At 51.6% G+C, this 18,982-nt stretch overlaps 1 protein-coding gene across 2 annotated transcripts in view; it reads left to right on the forward strand.

Annotated features, from left to right (window-relative positions):
• RAB11FIP4 (RAB11 family interacting protein 4) overlaps positions 1-18,982 on the forward strand; it is a 97,470-nt gene that overhangs the window by 55,230 nt on the left and 23,258 nt on the right. The window contains exon 1 of one of the 2 annotated variants that reach the window (XM_081028127.1): positions 4,299-4,576. The exons of the other annotated variant lie outside the window; for it this stretch is intronic. Within the exon in view, the coding sequence (XP_080884253.1) occupies positions 4,547-4,576 (30 nt within the window). The 5' untranslated portion in view covers positions 4,299-4,546. Of the gene's footprint in view, positions 1-4,298; positions 4,577-18,982 lie in introns of those variants that run through there. 2 annotated transcript variants of the gene reach the window in all.

Raw genomic sequence — 18,982 nt, forward strand, 5'->3', positions numbered from 1 at the left:
AGTGGGACACTGGGAACAACTTTCCCTCAGGGTCAAGAGGCATCTGCAATCCCAGGGTCCTGCCTATTTCTTTAGTAACCGTTTCCCTTTTTGAAGCCTTTGCTTAAGTCATCAGAGGTTGACTTTGTCCTCTGGGGTGGAAAGCTGGGACTTAGTGTTTGGGGCTGACGTTTCCTGGCTGTGGAGTCAGGGGACCTTTAAAGAGGAGGAGCAGGAGACAAGTGTTTGTGGCAAAGTATGATCCAGCTGTGCGGAGGGCTTTTCCACACAAAGGGCAGTAGTAGCTGGTGATAACTGTGGCTGGGCAGAAATAATGTCCAGTGGGTGACAAGGTTTGACTGACATTGACAGCCCTGCTTGATGACTGATGTCTGTCCTGGAGACTTCCTTTTCAATTCTAGTAGTATTTGTATAGCTGTTTTCTATTTGTTCATTTGGCTAATGTTGGTTGGCATCAGTTGTTTGGCTAATGTTAACACTGAGTAATGTTCAGAGAGCTCTTTTCCTATTTTAATGCTGCCATATACATTGGCCTATCCTTCCATAAGGCCCCAAATATGTACAAAACGTTGCCTCTTTACACTGTCTCATGTTAAGCTAACTTCTGCCTGGTGACAGCAGAAGGAAGTAGACATAGATCCGTAGCTGTGGTACAGAGAGAACTTACTATTCTCTTCCCTCACCTGAATGACCCCAATGACCATGTGTTTTCTGACCCCCATCAGTTTCTGGAGGATAATATCTCCCGCTTGTCAACATTCGATCTGCTTCTTTCTGGCTTTGACAGTCAACATCATGGGAATATTCTCCTATCGACAATGATAGAGTCAGTTTCATGATATAAAAAGAATTCATCAGAGTGACCTGCCATCTAAAAATTATTCTTAGATACATTCCCTGGGAGAGGATTTCTGTTTTTAATGAGATTGTTCTTGCTCCTGAAAAGGTAAGGTAGACCGCTTAAGCGACTCACCGTGCTGGGCAAGCGCTGTGAAGGAGTTAAGCCCCTGCCTGTCTTACCCCATCAGTAAAGCATCCCAGCTGGAGTGGAGTGGGAAGGAGAGGGCCCTGCACTAAAGTCAGAAGCCTGGGTTTCAGTCCCTGCTCATCTGATATCTCACTGTGGGGCTTTGAACAAATTCTCAGCCCTTTCTGATCCTCCATCTTTCCATCCATAAAATGGGGGAAGAGTTCATTAGATATTTATCCAGAGAGTCTTCCCAGCTTAAAATGGTTTGATTCTATGACCTCTACAATATAGCTACGCTGACGGACCAGGTTGCTAACTTAAGAGCCCACTTGCCCCCAGCCTCATAGGTGGGGCTGTGCTCAGGGCGCAGGACTATATTCCCTAATCACTCTCTCCCAGCCCCCATTTGAACAGAGAGCACTGAGTCCTCTGGGAGCCCTGGCCTGGGCTAGAGCCCAAAGTTGCCACATTCCATTTCAGACATAGTCAGCCTCCTCCTCCCGACCCCACAGATGATCACTGCTTCCCTGAATCCTGTGGAAGATGCCAGGACCTCTCCAGAAAGTTAGTGTCCTGAACTCTCCCCACAAGCTGCTTCAGGTGCGAATCCTTACCTCAGTTCTTCCTAGCCTCTTGCCATATGGTAATGGATAATGGCAACTGTTTATTGAACACCAGCTATGTGGCGGGTCCTATTCTAAATATTTTATGGATCCTGATTATTTTGGTCCTCACAATAATCCTAAAATACATACTACTATTATCTCCAAGTTACAGATGAGGAAATTGAGATGCTGGGAATTAACCTTGCCTGGGGTCACCCAGCTACAAAGTAGTGAAGCCAAGATATGACCCGTGGCTCTGGCTCAGAGCTCATGCACCTAATAACTGAGTCAGACTGGAGCTCATTCGTGCTGCCGGTAACCACGAGGAGCTACTATTTATTGAGTGTCTGAAGCACGGGAGGCATTCTATTAGACACTTATTTTATCGTTTCATTTAAACCTCCCAATTGGAAGAGGAGAGGTATTGTTTCCATTTTACAGAGGTGGAAACCAAAGCTCTGCAACATAAAATGACTTCCCCATGTAAGTTGTAGAGCTGAGTGGGCTTCAAACTCAGAAGTATTCAATGCTAGCATTTTATGACCATCCTCTCTGTCATGCTGCTTTTCAGAACAAGTACCTGGGGATGCTCCCCACCCCACCACTTTGGGGGTAAATAAAGAGGGACCATTAGGACCACTCCCCCCGTAGAGCTCTTGAAAGTGTTGATCAGGCTTCTGCTGGTGGGGGCAGGCAGGGGACTTGATGTATCTGACTTTCTCTACTGACCTTCGCTGGGACAAAGCCAGGACTCAGAGAAGCAATGATCACCTTAAGTGTCTGCTTCTCTTCTCCACTGCTGGGTGGTTCTGTCATGTGACCTACTTTCTGGGACCCCACAGTTCTCAGGGGCAACATGAGACTCACAAGAGAAGAGGGGAAACTAAGATAGAACCCTTGGACTCAGCGACTCCCTAGAACCTTAAGGGAATAGGCGGAGCTAAGATCTCAGGGTGGAGCGGGGAAGGCCGAGCAGGCCCAGAGCTCTCGGGCTAATGCTTGTACCACAGCTTTGATGAGTGCCTAAAATTAAGTGTACCCCTGTGCCAGGGTGCATAACCCATGAGGTAGACTGTGCCATTCCCATTCTGTAGATGAAGACACTGAATTTCAGAGAGGTTACATAACTTGTCCCAGGGGATTCAAACCCAAGTCTGAGTCCAAAGCCAGTGATGTTTATGGTACTGCACAGTGTTCCTATGTGTTAGGGACACACTGTGGCCTCCACACATAGATGTCTGAACCACAAGGCATAAGCAGAGAGGAGAGAGGTGGGTGGTGGAGTTTCCACCTCACCCTTCCTCACCCCCACTGCTCTCCCCTTGCCCCCAAATAGATAGCCCTTGCCAGAAGGCCCCCCTCTGGCTAATGCTGTCCTTTTTGGAGCAGCCTCAGTGGGATGCTTTGCCTCAGAGACAGGCCCTGGTAAACGGAGGGGCAGCTGGGAATTTATTTGCAGGAGAGAGATTGGGAAGAAGGAAGTTGAGAGCAAAGAGCCAGAAAGAAAAGGGGGGGGGCGGGGGGAAGGTGTGTTTGTGTGTGTGTGTGTGTGTGTGTGTGTGTCTGTGTGTGTGAGTGAGTGTGTTGGTGCTGTACCAAGCACCTACTCTGTTTCCCCGAAAATAAGACCTAGCCGGACAATTATCTCTGAGGCATCTTTTGGAGCAAAAATTAATATAAGACCTGATCTTTTGTTGTTATATTATGTAAGACAGGGTCTTATAGTAAAATAAGACCAGATCTTATATTAATTTTTGCTCCAAAAGATGCCTTAGAGCTGATTGTAGGGCTAGGTCTATTTTGGGCTAGGTCTATTTTCGGGGAAACAGGGTAGCTGGTGACAGGCCCTGCCCATACCAAAGTGCCACCTTATTGGTCAGTGAGAACTCATGGAAGACAACGGTGTCTTCATATCTGCCTGGAAGATAAATTAGGAAGATAAATTAGGAAGATAAATCTGCGTCCCCGCCCCCACCAGCTACACAATGCAACATCAAGTCAAAAGGAAACATTTGCAATATTTGCTGCTTTAGGTCTTTGCCTTCTTTTAATCCTGAGCGTAGTGAAGAGGTAGGGGGGCACGTTTTTCACTTAAATTTTATTTACTAGGATTCAGCAGAAGGGGTTCTTCCCTTTTTGTTTTTTAGTTCTTGTTGCCTCTTGGTCCTTTGTATTTCTGGGCTGGTTATAAAGACAGCTTTGACTTGACACGAAAAGATTGGGAAAGTTGTGGGTGAGATTCAGGATGAGAATCAATTTAGGAACGGCGGGTGGTGGTGGTAGGCGAAGGAGGTAGGGGTTGGTAGGTCTTAGTTTAGGTCCGCAAAAGTGAGCCTGAAAACTCTGGCCAGAGTCTCGCAGTGGGTGACCGCAAACAGTGAGAGTGAACTGGAATGGGCAGCGGCGGCGACAGAGCCCGCCAGGCAGGCACGTGAGTTTACAAACTCCGTCTTGAGCAATCCCAGGGCCGGGGCCACCCAGACCCATGAAGCCGTAACCTTGCGACCCGGGCTCCCGCAGGCGCAGGCGAGCTCTGCTGTGGGCGGGGTGTCGCCTGCGCCCGCCCCGCGGCCGCGCATCCATTGGTCTGCGCCGCCCAGACACCTGCCTCTACCTAGGGGGCGGGTTTACCTGGGCTCCGCCCCCTGCGGATCCGCTTCCCAGGCTGCTCTGCCTCCTCCTCCGGCCCCGCCCCCGGCACCAGGCCCCGCCTCTTCGAGCTCAGAGCCCCGGCGCCTCGTGATGTCATGGCAGTTTTGATACAAAGAGCCCTTCGTCCCACGCGGGTCTCCCGGCAACGGGCGCGGGTGGGGGCGGGGCCGGCGCCTTCAACTGGTGCCTGAGCGGGCGAGCGGCCGCGGGGAACGGTCCTGCGCTCTCGGCGCTGCCCGCCGCGTGCCTGCGCGCCCCGCCGACCTGCGCCGCCAGCTCCTCGCCCTCTGCAGCTCACCGACCTGCGGCCAGACGGGGTATGCGCACCCCGCCGGCCCCTGGGGGCCAGGTAAGCGGCGGCCGACAGGGTGTCGGGCTCGCAGGGCTCCGGCGACGCGCACCTGGCTGGGCCCGCGGCCCCGGGGCCGGAGAAGTCGCCGGAGAGCGGAACTTGGTCGGCAGCCCGGGCTCCGGCTCCCGCCCCGCCCCGGGAGTGTCCGCCCTCCCGGCCCGGGCGGGGGAGGTCGGGTTACCTGCGCGTCGGCCCGCTGGGCCGCGGAGGAGAGGCCGCCGCCCGCTCTGGGCCCTCTGCTTGCTCTCAGGTGCGAGGCTGGAGAGGACTAGCCCCGGGCGGCGGGGGGAGGCGGTCGCGTGTGTCCTCGGCGCAATTCCAAAAAGTGGGTTTAGGGGGATCTAGTGGGCGGGGCACGGGGCTCGTTTGCCGGACGCCTCCATTGGGACCCCGCGTCCCACCTCCGCTCCCGGCGCGCCTGCCCTGCCGGGACCCGCGTTCCCGGAGCTCCCTGCCCTTGGCTGGCCGCTCGGAGTCGCGAAGGGGGCTGTGCGCGAGCGAAGTTTTCCCTCCGCTCAGGGTAGCCTTACTACGCCTGTGTTCGGCCCCGAGGAGTTCTGCCGGGCAAGAGGGAGGGCCAGCCTAAGTCGGGATTTGGGGACAGGGCCCAGCCCCTTTCCAGCCAGCCTTGATGCTGCGGAGCTGAGAGGTGTGTGCGGATTCCCACCCCTTCGCTCCCCGAGAGCGGGTGGGACCGTCCGGGCAGTAGTTGCTGTGGTCACAGCCGCTTCGCTGCGAGGGACAGGCGTCGTGCAGAGCAGCCTCTGGAAAACCGTGTCTATGCTGTGGAAACCTGGTCCCTACTCAGCCCCGGACTTGTCTCCTTCTCATCCCTGCACACCCTCCAGTATACCTGTTTCGCCATTTTCCCTTCTCCCTAGCACTCCTCTTCCACCACAGATGGCTGGATGTGATATCACTCGGCTCTGAGGGACATGCCAGTGTTCCTTGACTGACTGATTTCTAGGTCACCTTCTCAAAGGATTGTGAGGAGACTGGGCTCCTGCACTCAGCCTACACAGTGTAGCAAACCCCTGGGCTGGTTCCTGCTGATCCACACAACCTGTGTCCTCCCTTCCTGGAGGCAGGTGCTAATTGCTCCTGGGAAGGGGATGGAGCAAGCACATCCTGTGGGGCATTCTCAGGTCCTTCCCCTGGTGAGATGTGGTTCCGTGATGTCAGATTATGGAAAAATAGATCTCAAAGGGGGCGGGTTACCAACTGTGTGTCTCCGATCTCTGCAGTAGGGGTCTCTGTCTCCCTCTCTCCTTCCCTACCTATAACCATCTAACCCAGCCTTGGTGGAGTCCTGTGAGTAGTCACTGCCTGGGACTGGGGTCCTGCCACCTGCTGCACCATCTTACCAGATAGAGTGGCCCCAACCTTCAACTGCTAAGCTGGCATTCATGAAATGCTCATTATGTGCCCAGGGGCTATTATACACAGACATGTACCTGCCCTTAAGAGGTTTTCCGGCAGTTGGGAAAGTGAAAACCTGAGTCGAATTGCTCCCTGCCCAACTCCCCTGAGCCCTGGGTTGACCTGGGTTGTCTTGGAGGCCCCTGTGAGGTCCCCCTTGTGTGGCCTAGAGGTATGAAGGACTTGGGACTTGAGTAGCGGGTAGCAGACCTTGGGCAAATGCCTACTGGGGGACAGCTTTGTCATTTGGGGATCATGGGCTTTGGTGGCAGGAGTGGGGTGGATGACGAAGGCTGGCATGAGATAAGGTTGTACCTAGGGGAGGGATGAAACTAGTCAGGCCAGGTGAGCAGGCTGGGAGGCATGACCTTTGCCCCAAGGCAGATCAGTAGGAGAGACTACCTGGAACCTTCATGGAAAGGACTTTTAATCAAGTGAGGGGAAAAAGGAGAAGTTAGGGGGCCTGGAGCAGCCGGTGCTGGGGAGGCTCTGGGCTGCATTTTGAGAACTTCCTGGTGGATATTCCACTGGCCCCCCCCCCACCATCCTTTTTCCCTCTCTTCATAGCATTTGTGCCCCCTCCCTTAGGCACACTGGCCCCTTTATGACCTCCTAGTCCCTCTCCCCTCCTGGTGGGACCAGCTACCCCCACACCCAGGGCTTTCTCTTTGGTTGTTCACCTGGGGCCCTCACAGCTCTCACCTTCCTGCAACTGCCTCCCTTCCACCAAGATGGCTAGAAACTTCCTTTCCAAGGGCTCCGTCCCTCTTACAGGACATAAAGTACCTGTTATGCCAAGGGATGTTTCACAATTGATCCTGCTTTGAGGGGCCTCACAATTTTAATTTACTTTTGTCTGTTTTAGGATGGGTAGGAAGAGGACAGGAGAGGCTTCAGTAAAGTATAGCAGACAAGCAATTCCTGGAAGGCTGGCTTCCCAGGGACTCAGGGCCTTAGACGGGGTCGGGGGTGCCCACCCTCTGCCCTGTGCAGGGCCCCCGGTGCAGGGCTCACTGCATTATGAAAAGGAAGTATCTTTATCTAGTCTGTCTACTGCCTGGTGTTGACGGTGGGCCATAATACCTTGGGCTTGCCAGGGGTGCAGAGTCCCTGGGGTTGGGCTCTGTTTTGCTCCAGGTCCGCTGTGCTGGCTCTTGACTCAGTAACTGGACATCAAATCACAGTCCTCTCGAATGAGGGGGACCGCTCAGGTCTTCCTACTACTTGGTCTCCCAATTGGATTTGGGTGGTCCTACCCCGTCAGCTGGGCACCACATGACAGGCATGGTGATTTGGCAGGCCCACCTCGTGTCTTACTAGATATGGTGTGGTCATCTCTCCTGGATGTGATATGGCAGTCACCTCCATCGGACGGCACTTCAGGGCACAGACCCTTTCCCATTTCTGTTTGCCCAGCCCCTACCCAGCACGTGCCTGGCACAGGCAATTCATTCACCAAATATTTGAGCCTCTAATTTGTACTAGGTTCCGTGCTGGGTACTGGAGATACCACAGTGAACACACAGACAACAGTTTCTGCCTTCGTGGAGGTCACGTGATGGCAGAGGGGCAGGCAAACAGGTAAAACCTGCAGTGTGTGAGATGGCAGGAGAGAAAGCAGGGCAGTGGGGGAGTGCTGGGTCACGTGTGGTTTTTTTAAATGGAGTGGGCAGGGAAGCCCTTGCTGAGAAGGTGACAAAGGTACAGGCAGAGGAAACAGGAACAGCGAAGTCCCTGAGGTGGGAGCATGTGTCCACAGAACGGCAGGGTAACTGCTGTGATTGAAGAGTCAGGCAAGTAGAAATCAGGGGGCGCCTGATGCCGCCAAGCCACAGCCCAGAATCCCAGGAGGAGATTAACAGTACAGTTGATTCTAGAAATCCACCAGCACAAAATGCATTTCATTGCTCTGCCCACTTCAAGCCATTGCTGTTGAGGGGTTTGGGCGTTAAGGCATTTCTTGGGAGAGGTGTCTGTGTGTGGCCATTGCTGCCGTGGACTTTTCTGCTCTCAGCCCGGGTTGGATCAGATAAGGCTGTCCACGAGAGTGTGGAAACAGTTCTTGCCAGACTTATGTCCACCACACAAATTGATACCAGCACAAACCTCCCAGGTGATGGGCGCTGTCAGCAGAGCACTGTTGGGCAATCTTGTTCCCACGGGTCAATGCTACGGGGAGTGGGACGTCCAGCACACGAGCCCCGCGGAGTAGCTGTCAGCCCATGCGGGTGCTGCCCGGGCCCCCTTAGGGTTCTGTTTCCTCTTCTCCTTCTTGGGCTCCTGACCTCCCTGAGCCCCACGGTGCGCGGGCATCTCTCTTCTCTCCCTCTACCTGCAGGCAGTTGGCAGCAGTTCTGTCCCCTGGTCTCCTAAGGAGTCTCTGTCCAGCCAAGGCCCCTAAAGTGTGAGTCTGCATGTGCGTGCGTGTGTGTGTGTGTGTGTGTGTGTGTAGGAAGGAGAAAGTAGGCATCCTCGGAGGGTCACATGAAGGTCAGAGGAGGCTGCCTGGTTGGTAATCCAGAGTTGGGGGGTCCCGGGGACCTCTCTGGCCCCAGCTCTGCCAGGCAGGCCGGTCCTAATAACACCCATGTTTCTAACCCCACTTTTTGACTTCCTTCAAGAACCGGGAAGTTTTCTGACTGTTGGGTATATTTTTAATTGATTCAACCTGCTTCATCTTCCCAGAAAAGTGGGTTCTTTCCCAACAACGTACACATGACTCAAATGAAAACAAAAGCTTGGTGGCTGTTATTATTAATACATGGGAGCTTTTCTTTTTTAAGGGATCAGAAAGAGGAAGGCCTAAACAGAACTCAAGTGTGAGAGAGTGGGTGGGAACCCTCTTACTCTTGAGTCATCTTTTGACAACCCCCCCATCTTTTCTGTGCTCTGTAAGCCTATTAACATAAAAAGGGGAAGCCACATTTCAAGTGGTCTGTGTTGTCTGCAGTGGACATGGGATACGAGAGCTGAGGCGGGGGGTGTCTGCTCTTAGCACCGGACTTCTGTCTCCCTCTTAGGAGAGGAGAGAGAGTAGGAGCAAGTTTCTCGTTCCTGCTCACTGGTTTTCCTGGGAGAAATACCTACCTCAAAACACAGGCGCTTTCATCTCATGCTCAGTGCCTGTTTTCTTAAAGTAGAAAAAAAAAATCAGAGCCAGAAAACACGTGGACCTAGATCCTGGCTCTGCTGCGTGCTAGTTGTGGGACTTTGGGCAAAGTACCTCATCTTTCTGAGCCTCAGTTTCCCCATCTGTAGAGTAAGAGTGATAATGGCATCTACCTCATAGGGTAATGGTGAAGATAAAGAGAGCCACTGTGACCTAAAGTACCCAGAGTAGGTCTGACGCTTGCTCGGTGGGCAGCGGGTGGAGTAATTAGGCTGCTGGAGAAGCAGACAGTATAGGGCCCAAGCGCCTGGATCTGGGGTCAGGCTGTCCAGGTTCAACCCCTGGCTCTGCCAGTTGCTTTTTGTGGAATCGTAGGCAAATTATTTCACCTTTCTGTGCCTCAGTTTCCTCACCTGTGAAATGACGATGACGCTAGCACCTCCCTCAGGAGGTAGTTACAGGGATCAAATATGTAAATGCATGAGGAGCATTTAACACAGTGCCTGCCATATGAGTGACCTGTTATTTTCAGTTCCTAAAAGCCTCTACTGGTTTGATTCTTGTGACTGATAACCCTAGCACCCAACAGAATTTCTTGCAAGCGAGGGTGTCAACACTGACACAGGAAGGACAGGGCAAAAACTCTGGTACCTGAGGAACTTTACCAGAGGCGCAAACTACTTCTTCAGCATCTGTGTTTTTAAATAAACCAACTCAGCCTCCGCAGATGCATACTCTGGGGCCAGAGTGAAAGGACTGGTACCCGCATGGCAATCTGTGAATGAGAGGCAAAGCACATTCCGAGGTGACAGCCATCTCCCCTGGGCTTGGCATGGGGCTGCACCTGGTCTTCCTCCTGGAGACTGCCCGCTCTGCCAGGCCGGAGCCTGCCTACCAAGGAGAGGGGGGCGGTGCCTCTGCCCACCTACCCATCACCTCCAGCTAAGGCCTGCCTGTCATCTACCTATGCCCGACTGGAAAGCCAGCTTGGAGCGGTGCTGCCCGCCTGCCACTGCCAGCCCACATTAGCTGCCTTATTAAAGCACTGCAGCGCTGGCTGGCTGCAGGCCCCAGGAGATCTGGAGGGGAGCCAGACAGAAAGGGGTGGGCTCTGCAGCCACCCGTCCATGTTGGGTGCCTGCCCCTGGTAGTTTTCCAAAGAACAATCTACCTAGCTTGGCTGCCCAGAGATCTGCAGCTCCGCTGAGGCGAAGCTGGCCAGGATGGCTGGCTGGTCAGGAAGGTGGGGGTCAGGACAGCTTCCACCTAAGGAACCTTGAATTGATGGTCTAGCAAAATGAGGGTTCTTGTTGACAAGGCAGGTCTAGCCAGCACATTGTTGTATAATTACCTGCAAGATTGAATCAGTTATGAACAAAGAAAGATCTTGCAGCAGCAGGTGTGTGTGTACGTGTGTATACACACGTGCCTACATGGAGATGTCATCTACCGTTCAGTGCACACACACAGGCAAGGAACCGTGACTGAATCCCCATTCCCCACTTATACTCACACTGTATTTTGGAGAGGCTAAGACACACTCTTGTTTTTTTACATTGTAACATCTCAAATTGGTACATTTGCCGGTGTGTTTTAATTAACAATCTCTTTTCTTTCTTGATGTACTCGAAATACTGTGCATCTTAAAATCAAAGGCATCTTGCATTTAATGAAACACAAAAACTATATGATCTCTACAGAACTTACCCGATGATTTGCCCAGTTTCTTGGAGGGAGGAAGTAGAGCCACCTTGTAGTGGTGGTAGGATGGATGAAAGGATACTATGATGTGGTTTAAAGGAATGAGCTTGAACACCAGGCAGACCCGGGCTCAGATTCCAGCTTTACAGCTCACCAGCTGTGTGACCTTGGGAAAGCAGAGCAACTTCTCTGAGCCTCTTCCTCCACCAAATTTGGATCGTGGCTCCATAGTCATCATGATTATGTGCAAGGCACCTTTCTCTGTTTCTCTCTTCCTGGGTATCATCTGAGGTCATACTGTTCCATTCTACCTGGATTAAAAGGGAAAATAAAGGCAGGGAATGGGTTGCTGGCCTTCCCAAGGTAGCAGATGGAAACTGGCATTATGTACCAGGCTTCCTGACTCCATGTATAATCCTTGAACATCATCTTTTCCTTCCGTCCGTCCTCCTCCCAGTCTGCCTGAGTTTTCATTTTCACATGTGTTTCCTTTTAGCAAGTTTCTTTCAGATCTCCTCTCCCTTTCTGTAAAATCTTCCCACATGTAGCCTCTTTGAAGCTGCTTGTGGTGGGAAGGGGGAGGGGGCTGTGCCTTGTGGCCAGGGTGGCACAGGTCCCAGGAGCCTCAGCTGACAGTAGTCAGTGGTCTAGTCCCTGCCATCTTCAGCTCAACTCCAAGTTCTGCTGCCACCCGCCTTGCTAACCCCCGTTCCCATGGCCTGCGAGGCTCAACCTGAGAGACTGCTCCCGTGCTGAGTGTTGGACACCGCTCTTGCCGGGAGTATTTAGTACTTTCTGTACCTTCCTTGCATTCAAATCAGACCTTGCTCAGAATCTAGCCCTGCTAGCTCTGTGACCGTATGCAAGTTACTTAACCTCTCTGAACCCCCGTTTTCTCATCTGAATGGTGGCTGATGCACAAAAACATCTGGTACATGAAACCACTTAATAGTCTTTCCTGGTCTTCCTCACCTGTTTAAGACCACCTTGTGTTTCTTCAGCTAATGCCAAGGGCTCTGGGAACATCAGCTGACAGAGTCACTCCAAGTAAACGCCCTGAGACAGATGGAGGAGTCCTGGGCAGGGCATAGCACGGGGGAAGGCACAGGGACCTGTGTGAGCAGGATGGGTAGGGCGGGATGGCGGGGCTGCAGGGAGTGGGGTGAGCGGTCAGTAACTCGGCACCTGTGAGGGTGAGGGTGACAAGAAGGGCTGCTCACTAAGGTTGGAAGCAGGACTCGGGAGCAGTGGGCTGAGTTTGAGGTGCCGGGAGACAGCCACGTGGGGATGGCTAGCTGAGAGATGCTGAGAGAAGGGAGACTTTTAGAGCATGCCGTGGTCTTAAACCTTGTTTTCGTCAGAGGTCTCCTCTCCGCCTCTCTCCCTCCTGAGATCCTGATGAAACCAGTAGCCCGACTTCTGCAGGTTTGTGCGTTGCCAGGGTTTGCAGCCCCCTCCTTGATGAGGTGGTGTCTGATCTCTGGCACCATCCTTCCCGAGCACCAAGGTGTGTAATGAGTTAAGCCAGTCCTGAGAGAAACAGAGCTGCGAGTGGGACGGAACTTGGCTCACAAAGAGCCGGGATAAGCTGGTGATATAAGCCTGCCTCCTCTTAGACCCCCAGGAGGTAAAGCTAACAGCTAACGTACAGCTCCTGGTTGGGGACAGAGAGAACCAGTGGGTTAGCTGTGCCAAGGCTGGGATGGGTAGGTTTCCTCACTGAGTAATTATTGTCTTCTTAGAATGATACATAAGGGGTGGGGGAGGTGAGGGGGAGGCCCCAGCCTGGCGTGTGCCACCTCTCCCGGTGTGCCAGGGAGCATTACAGGAACAGAGAAAGGGGAGAGTGTGCCAGAGATGGCTGTAGGCCCCAAGGAGCTCAGGTCCAGGCTGGGGTGGGGGGGTTTGTTGAGGGTGGCGGTGGGGGGATTGGCCTCCCACCTACAGTGGCTTTCTGCCTGGGGCTTGTTTAGGGCCAGGTGTTTGAGGCAAAGGGAGGAACTGTGTTTCGGGCATAAGGAAGCCCGAAGCATGGGGGTGGTGGTAAAGTTGGACCGGAGCTTGGGGTACGAGGGGAAGGGGAATGGCAGTATCATGTCCCATGGCCGAGAATGGCTGGACGGGGCGGTGTGAGGAGCCAGAGCCTGGTTCTGTGGCCAGTTGGGGAGCCCACAGACCCTTTGAGAGGGTCTTGATGGGCTTTCAGTAGATTTCCCTGGGACCTCCTACCCTCTGAGCCCCAAACTCTGCTTGCGGACAGACCTAGTGCTCTCTCACCTGTCCCCACTGTGGGAAAGCCTAGGAAAGGACGTGAGCCCATTCAACCTGCCCTGGCCCATGGACCCCAAAGCTGAGCTCTGGCCAGCCCCAGTGCGAGTAAGTGGCTCAGAGAACCCCGGCCTGGGTAGCTGGACCTGGTAAAAGCAGAAGGACAAAAGCGACACTTGAACTGAGCCTGCAAGCATCACTGCGGGGGCTCTGGGCTGATGGGAGGTGCCAGGAGGTTATAAGAACAGAGGGCTGGGTGGGGAGAGCTGCAGGAGTGGAGAGGAGGAGAGTTGCCCTGCCTTGTCATTGGCCCTCCCATCTGTCTTCCAGGTGGGCGGGTCACATGGACATGGGCACTTTGCTTGGCCTTCCAAGACCTGAGGGTTTCTGTGGCCAAAAGCGGGTGGAGTAGGTACTCACCCTGGCCTTAGATTGTCCAGCAGGGTCAGTTCTGTTCAGGCGTGCCCTCCCTGAAGCACATAGCCTCTCCCTGGGGAGTTCGTGTTACTTCGTTTGAATGTGCCCCACTGAAGGAATGCTGCTCCATCCAGAGAGGTGGGTGAGCTGGCCTGGGCCACCACTTTCCAGTTCCAAGCTTTCACTTTAAGCTCCTCTTATCGTGATGATAAAACATGGAGCCCCCAAAGCAAGCCCCACAGACTCTTGACTGGGAGTAATTAAGCCCTCTCTTCAAACAGCGACATCCTTAAAAGCTATAATTTGTAACCCAAAATAGCTGCCTGTTCAGAGAGCCAGGGAGCCCTTAATGTGCGCCCCTTTCAACGTGTAGCCTGTTCATTGGCTTTTGACCTTTGAGTTGCCCCACACCTGGCCAGTCGTGATTTTCTCAGATACACTGGCTGGGTAGGAACTGGCGCTTCCCAACAGGTACTTGGGAAGTCATTTTTTGAGAATTTAGCTGGGGTGATTGAAGTTAAGGGTTCCTGATTCAGGTTTACATGGCCCTACCTTTCTGTGTGATGACAAAGGGGCATAGAGAGAAAAACCGCAGCGTTACTTCAGAGGAAAGTGGATTGAGCTTGACACCATGCCCTCGTCTGTCAGGAAGAGACAGTATTCACCTGCTGGCATTTAGAGGAAGAAAAATGAGACGACCTCAGTAAAGCACATCGCACACTCTAGCCATGTGGCCTGTGCTCCCGAGTAGTACCTCCGGGATTTCCTTTCTCTCAGGTGTGGCTCTGTGGGCCACTGGTGCAGACAGAACTTCTTGTGTATGGATTTGGGTATTTGGATGCCGGTGGCTCAGCTAACAGGAAACGCCTCCCTGACCTGCAGTGTCTGTCGGCTGACATGCCTGGAATTCTTGGGGCTGGCTGCGGGGGTTTGGTTTCCAGATGTGGAAGCAATTTAAGTTCTGTTTTCATAATCCCCAACAGTTTGCCTCCAAAGTCCACATTCTCATTTGCAAATCAAGGCTGTTGTCTGTTTAGGGGGTCCGGGGGTCAACTGCTTCAGGGGCCCCTTTTAATCCTTTGTGTTTAGGGGGTAGGTTCACTGGATGGGGCACTCAGCTCTGGGACCATCACACACCCCATTCAGGACTTGGTCGCTGTGGAGCAGAAGTTGACCCTGGGGCCACATCCCCTCTGGGTTTTCCTAGGAGATGGGTCACTTAGGCAAATTCAGCTGCAGTATCTGCCTGGCCCCTCAGTCACCATCGCTGACCCCGGAAGGACAGCCTGGGGTGGAGGGAAGAGGGGGTGTCCTGTTCTGGCATGTCAGAGGAAGGCTGGCATCACAGCCGAGCAAGGTGACCACGTGTCCCAGGAGTGGTATGGGCCCTCCTTCCCAAACTGACCACAACAAAGGGAAGAAATCGGCCTCAGATTTCAAGCAGCCAGAAATACCGCCTGGCATGGAGAAACTGGTAATATCTTGCTCAATTACTGAGCACTGCTAGCCACAGAGGTGGCCTGACCCAGGATTACAGGCTCTGTGGCACAGGCCTGTCGTTCTAGGGCTAACTACTGGTCTCTTCTCTTGTAAACCAATCACTGTTGAGGTAAAAATCACTTTTACATTTCTATTATAACTACACTAAATACAGTTCTGGGCAAACAAAGATTGCCTTGTACAGTTTTAAATGCCTCTGGCTGAACTGCACATACACTTCTTTAAAATTAAAATATACCTGTATTATGGAAAGAGTACAAGAGATGGAAATAATTTACTTAGCTTCGTATATAAATAGGGCCAAATGCCAGTCATATTGGATTAGGGCCCCCCTAAAGACTACATTTTCATTTAATTACTTCTTTAAAAACCCCCGTCTCCAAAAACAGTCACATTCTAAGGTGCTGGGGATTGGAACTTTACATATGAACTTGGGGGAGATGGACACAATTCTGCCCATAACAGAAAGGTTCTTTGGAGCCATCCTTCACGGGGAGGAGAAAGAAGAGGGTGAGCAGAGCCTGACATCCCAGGTGAGCCTGAGTGGAGGGGAGGCAGCTCTGCCTTCAGGCAAAAAGCTGCCATTGATGAAGGGCCCATTGGGGACAGCTCTTGGGCCACAGGCTCTATTTGGAAAAGTTTCTAGTAATGTGACGACTCGTGGTTCACCTTCTAGAGACGATCATTCTTAGAGCTGGAGCCACATGTCCCCTGCATCCAAATGATCTAGGCCTGATCATCCGGAACCCGGGCCGCTCATCGTTCAGGTCCTGTCGTGGGCTCATTTGGCCCTGGAGGTGGGTGCTCCGGCCTTGCCGTGGCCGTTGGCGCTCCCTCTAGGGTAGCATTCTTGAAGAATGGCTTCACTCCTTCAGATTCCTTTTTAAATGGAGCTTTAGCTTGTCATTTGTCAGTTAGCCTTTAACTGGTCGGGGATTTTATACTTTTCTTTAACCAGTGAGTTTGGAGCAACTAACTGTCTTTCATGTTTTATGTATTAGTATGTCAGGTTTACCTCTAACATACTGGGAAATGAGACCTGTAAGAACTGATGATGGGAAGCCATTCCATCGAGACTAGGGCCCAGCCACCGACCTTTGTAAGTCCCCAAGGTTTTGCCCAAAGCTGTGATATAAAGGGGTTCACAGCACCCCTCCCCAGCCTCCATGGCTCCAGAACCCCCCATACAGCCCCTCAAATAGCCATGATTCTATCAGCCACCCAAGAGTACCCCACAGTGACTCATCCAAACCAGCCCCTACAACCAAAACAGACCATAATGGAGCTGGTCCAGGAGGAAACTGCACCATTAAGGATTTGCACGCCCCAGGTGCTCTCCAGTGCTGCTATCGTATTTGCTTTCTCTCCGTATATAACTTTTTTTTCTGAACCATTTAAAGCAAACCAGGCAAGACATTATCAAAACTAAGGACATTTCTCCTTTATAACTACTATATATACCATTAAGACACCTAACCCAATCAAGCCTCATTCCCTAATATCACCGAATAGCTAATCCATATTCCAGCTTCCCCCTTTGTCTCCAAAAGGTCTTTTACAGCTAGGTGGTTGTTTGCTTGTTTGTTTGAACTGGGATCTGATCAAGGGTGACATTTGGGCATTTGGGTTTTGTCTTCTGATGAGTCTGTAATACTAGTTTTCACAGTGTGGTCCTGGGACTAGCAGCACGAGCACCGCCTGAGAACTTGTTAGAAATGCTCTTTCTTTTCTTTCAATCTATTTCGGCCTATAGAATGCACATTTGCAGACCTCACCCCAGACCTACTGAATCAGAAACCCTGGTGCAATCTCAGTCTCACAACCCTTCCCCACCCCCACGTGATTCTGATGCACTTTCAAGTTTGAGAGCCACTGGCCTGGAAAACCCCCTCCCTCTTTTTTGTGACATTCTCTTGTTGAAATAACCAGGCCAGTTGTCTTGTAGCGGGTCCCACAAATTTGCTGCCGGATTATTTCCCTGCGGTGACATGTAACGTGTTGCTCTATGCCCTGTTTTCCCGTTTCTCATAGATCCTGAGGTCCGATGAGAATTCAGTGTTGTTCAGATTACATGATAGGTGATGACGCCGTGTCCTTCATATTGTACCGCGTCTCCCCGAAAATCAGACCGGGTCTTACATTAAGGTTTGCTCCAAAGGACGCATGAGGGCTGATGTTTAAGGGATGTCCTCCTGAAAAAGCATGCTAGGGCTTCTTTTCCAGTTAGGTCTTATTATCAGGGAAACATGGTGTCGCGTTTGTAGGCTAAGGTCCTTTTGTTCCCAGTTAGGTGGTGTAGGTTTGATAACTGCATTAAAGTGACAATAGCCTGTTTTCTCCATGGTAGAGGTATGGGGCAGGAGGGTTGGTTGGTGTCTCGCAGTAATCTGGAGGACGATTCTTTGGGACTGTGCAAGTATCCAATTCCTCCATTGATCAACCATTGAGCTAATAGTTTTATTCTGTAATTGCTGGGTGTAGTGTTCTATTTGTGTCAGGTCAAGCTTCTGTTGTTCAGATCTTCTCTTTTCTAATTCTCTTGTTTGCTTGCTCCATCAATTACTGAGAGAGAGGAATGAAAATCTCCAACTTTTAGTTGTAAGTTTTGATTTATATATTTTGAAACCATGTTATTAGATGCGTAAATGTTTGCAAGTGTTACATCTTATTAAATGAAATTTTATCATTTCTTAACGTCCCTCTATCTCTTACCTTAAAGCGTACTCTGTTTGATATTAATATAGCCCCTCCAACTTTCAGTTGGTGTTTGCATGGTATATCTGTTTTTGTTCTTTTACTTTTCACCTCTCTGTGTCCTCTTGCTTAAGTTGTTTTTTTAAAAATCTAAGCTGACAATATTTGTCTTTTAATAAGATGGTTTATTCCATTTTCATTCAATGCATTACTGATATGGTTGAGTTGTTTATTATTTGTTTTTATTTGCCCCAATCTGATCTTTGTTCTTCATTTCTTCCTTTTATCCTGTATCCTTTTGGGTGACTTAAGCATTTTTTCTTTATTTCATGTTTTTCTCCATTAGATTTTTAGTAACACATTTTTATTTTTATTTTTTACCACTAACTTTTGACATGCTCGAATATGTGATTGGAATGGAAGTGGCACAGTGGAAACCGAGGGCTTGAGTGTCTCCTGGCAGGACAGGGGTCCCCACTGTGAGGGGCGTTTCCAGTGGGGTCCAGGGTCTGGCCCAGAGCCTAATGGGCTTGGAAGCAGATCTTATTGCCCCTTCCCACACCTCTGTGACTCATGCCAGTCATGCCCACAGATTATCCCTGGATGGATGCTCAGAGCCAAAATGCCAGTTGATTTATTTACAGTGAAAATGGCACTCTGGCAGCGAGCTTGGGCAGCACTTCTCTTCCCATCATCAGCAAGCTCCTGGGAAGTTTGCCCTGATCCGGAAGGGTGATGGGTGAACTTGGACACAGGGGAGCTGGTTGGAAGGTCTGAATGGACACAGGGAAGCTGGTCTGGTCTCAAGTTCACAGCGTTTGAGGCCGGCTGGATGAGCCGGTCAGCCAGACAAAACACCTCTGGTGCAGGCCGGTTCCACACCCACCTTCCCAGCCCCTTACTGGGGGTACATTAGATGCCTGAATACTTCCAGTCCCTCTGCTCCACCACCCTTCAGGGAATTGGCCCATCTCTCATCTTAGAGTAGCTGCCAGGGGGCTAACGACATCCTTCATTTCGGAGTTTTTCTGGGAGCTACGTCATATCCCCTTCACCTTCCCTTGCCCTCTTGTGACACTTTTTTGATCTAATCTGACAATATTTGTCAGATTAGAGACTTTGTCAACAGCGTGCGTGTTGGGGGCAGGGTGTGAGACAGAGGAGAGAGACAACTGGAGTTGCGATTAAAACATTGAAAACAAGGCAGTGTCGGCTTCCGCACCCCTTTCGTTGTGGCGTTGTGTGCAGTCACAGAACGTGTTATCTCACCGACGTTGCTTCTTATAAATGGCGTG

The sequence above is a fragment of the Rhinolophus hipposideros genome, assembly GCF_964194185.1.
Source record: "Rhinolophus hipposideros genome assembly, chromosome: 20".
Lineage (NCBI taxonomy): Eukaryota > Metazoa > Chordata > Mammalia > Chiroptera > Rhinolophidae > Rhinolophus > Rhinolophus hipposideros.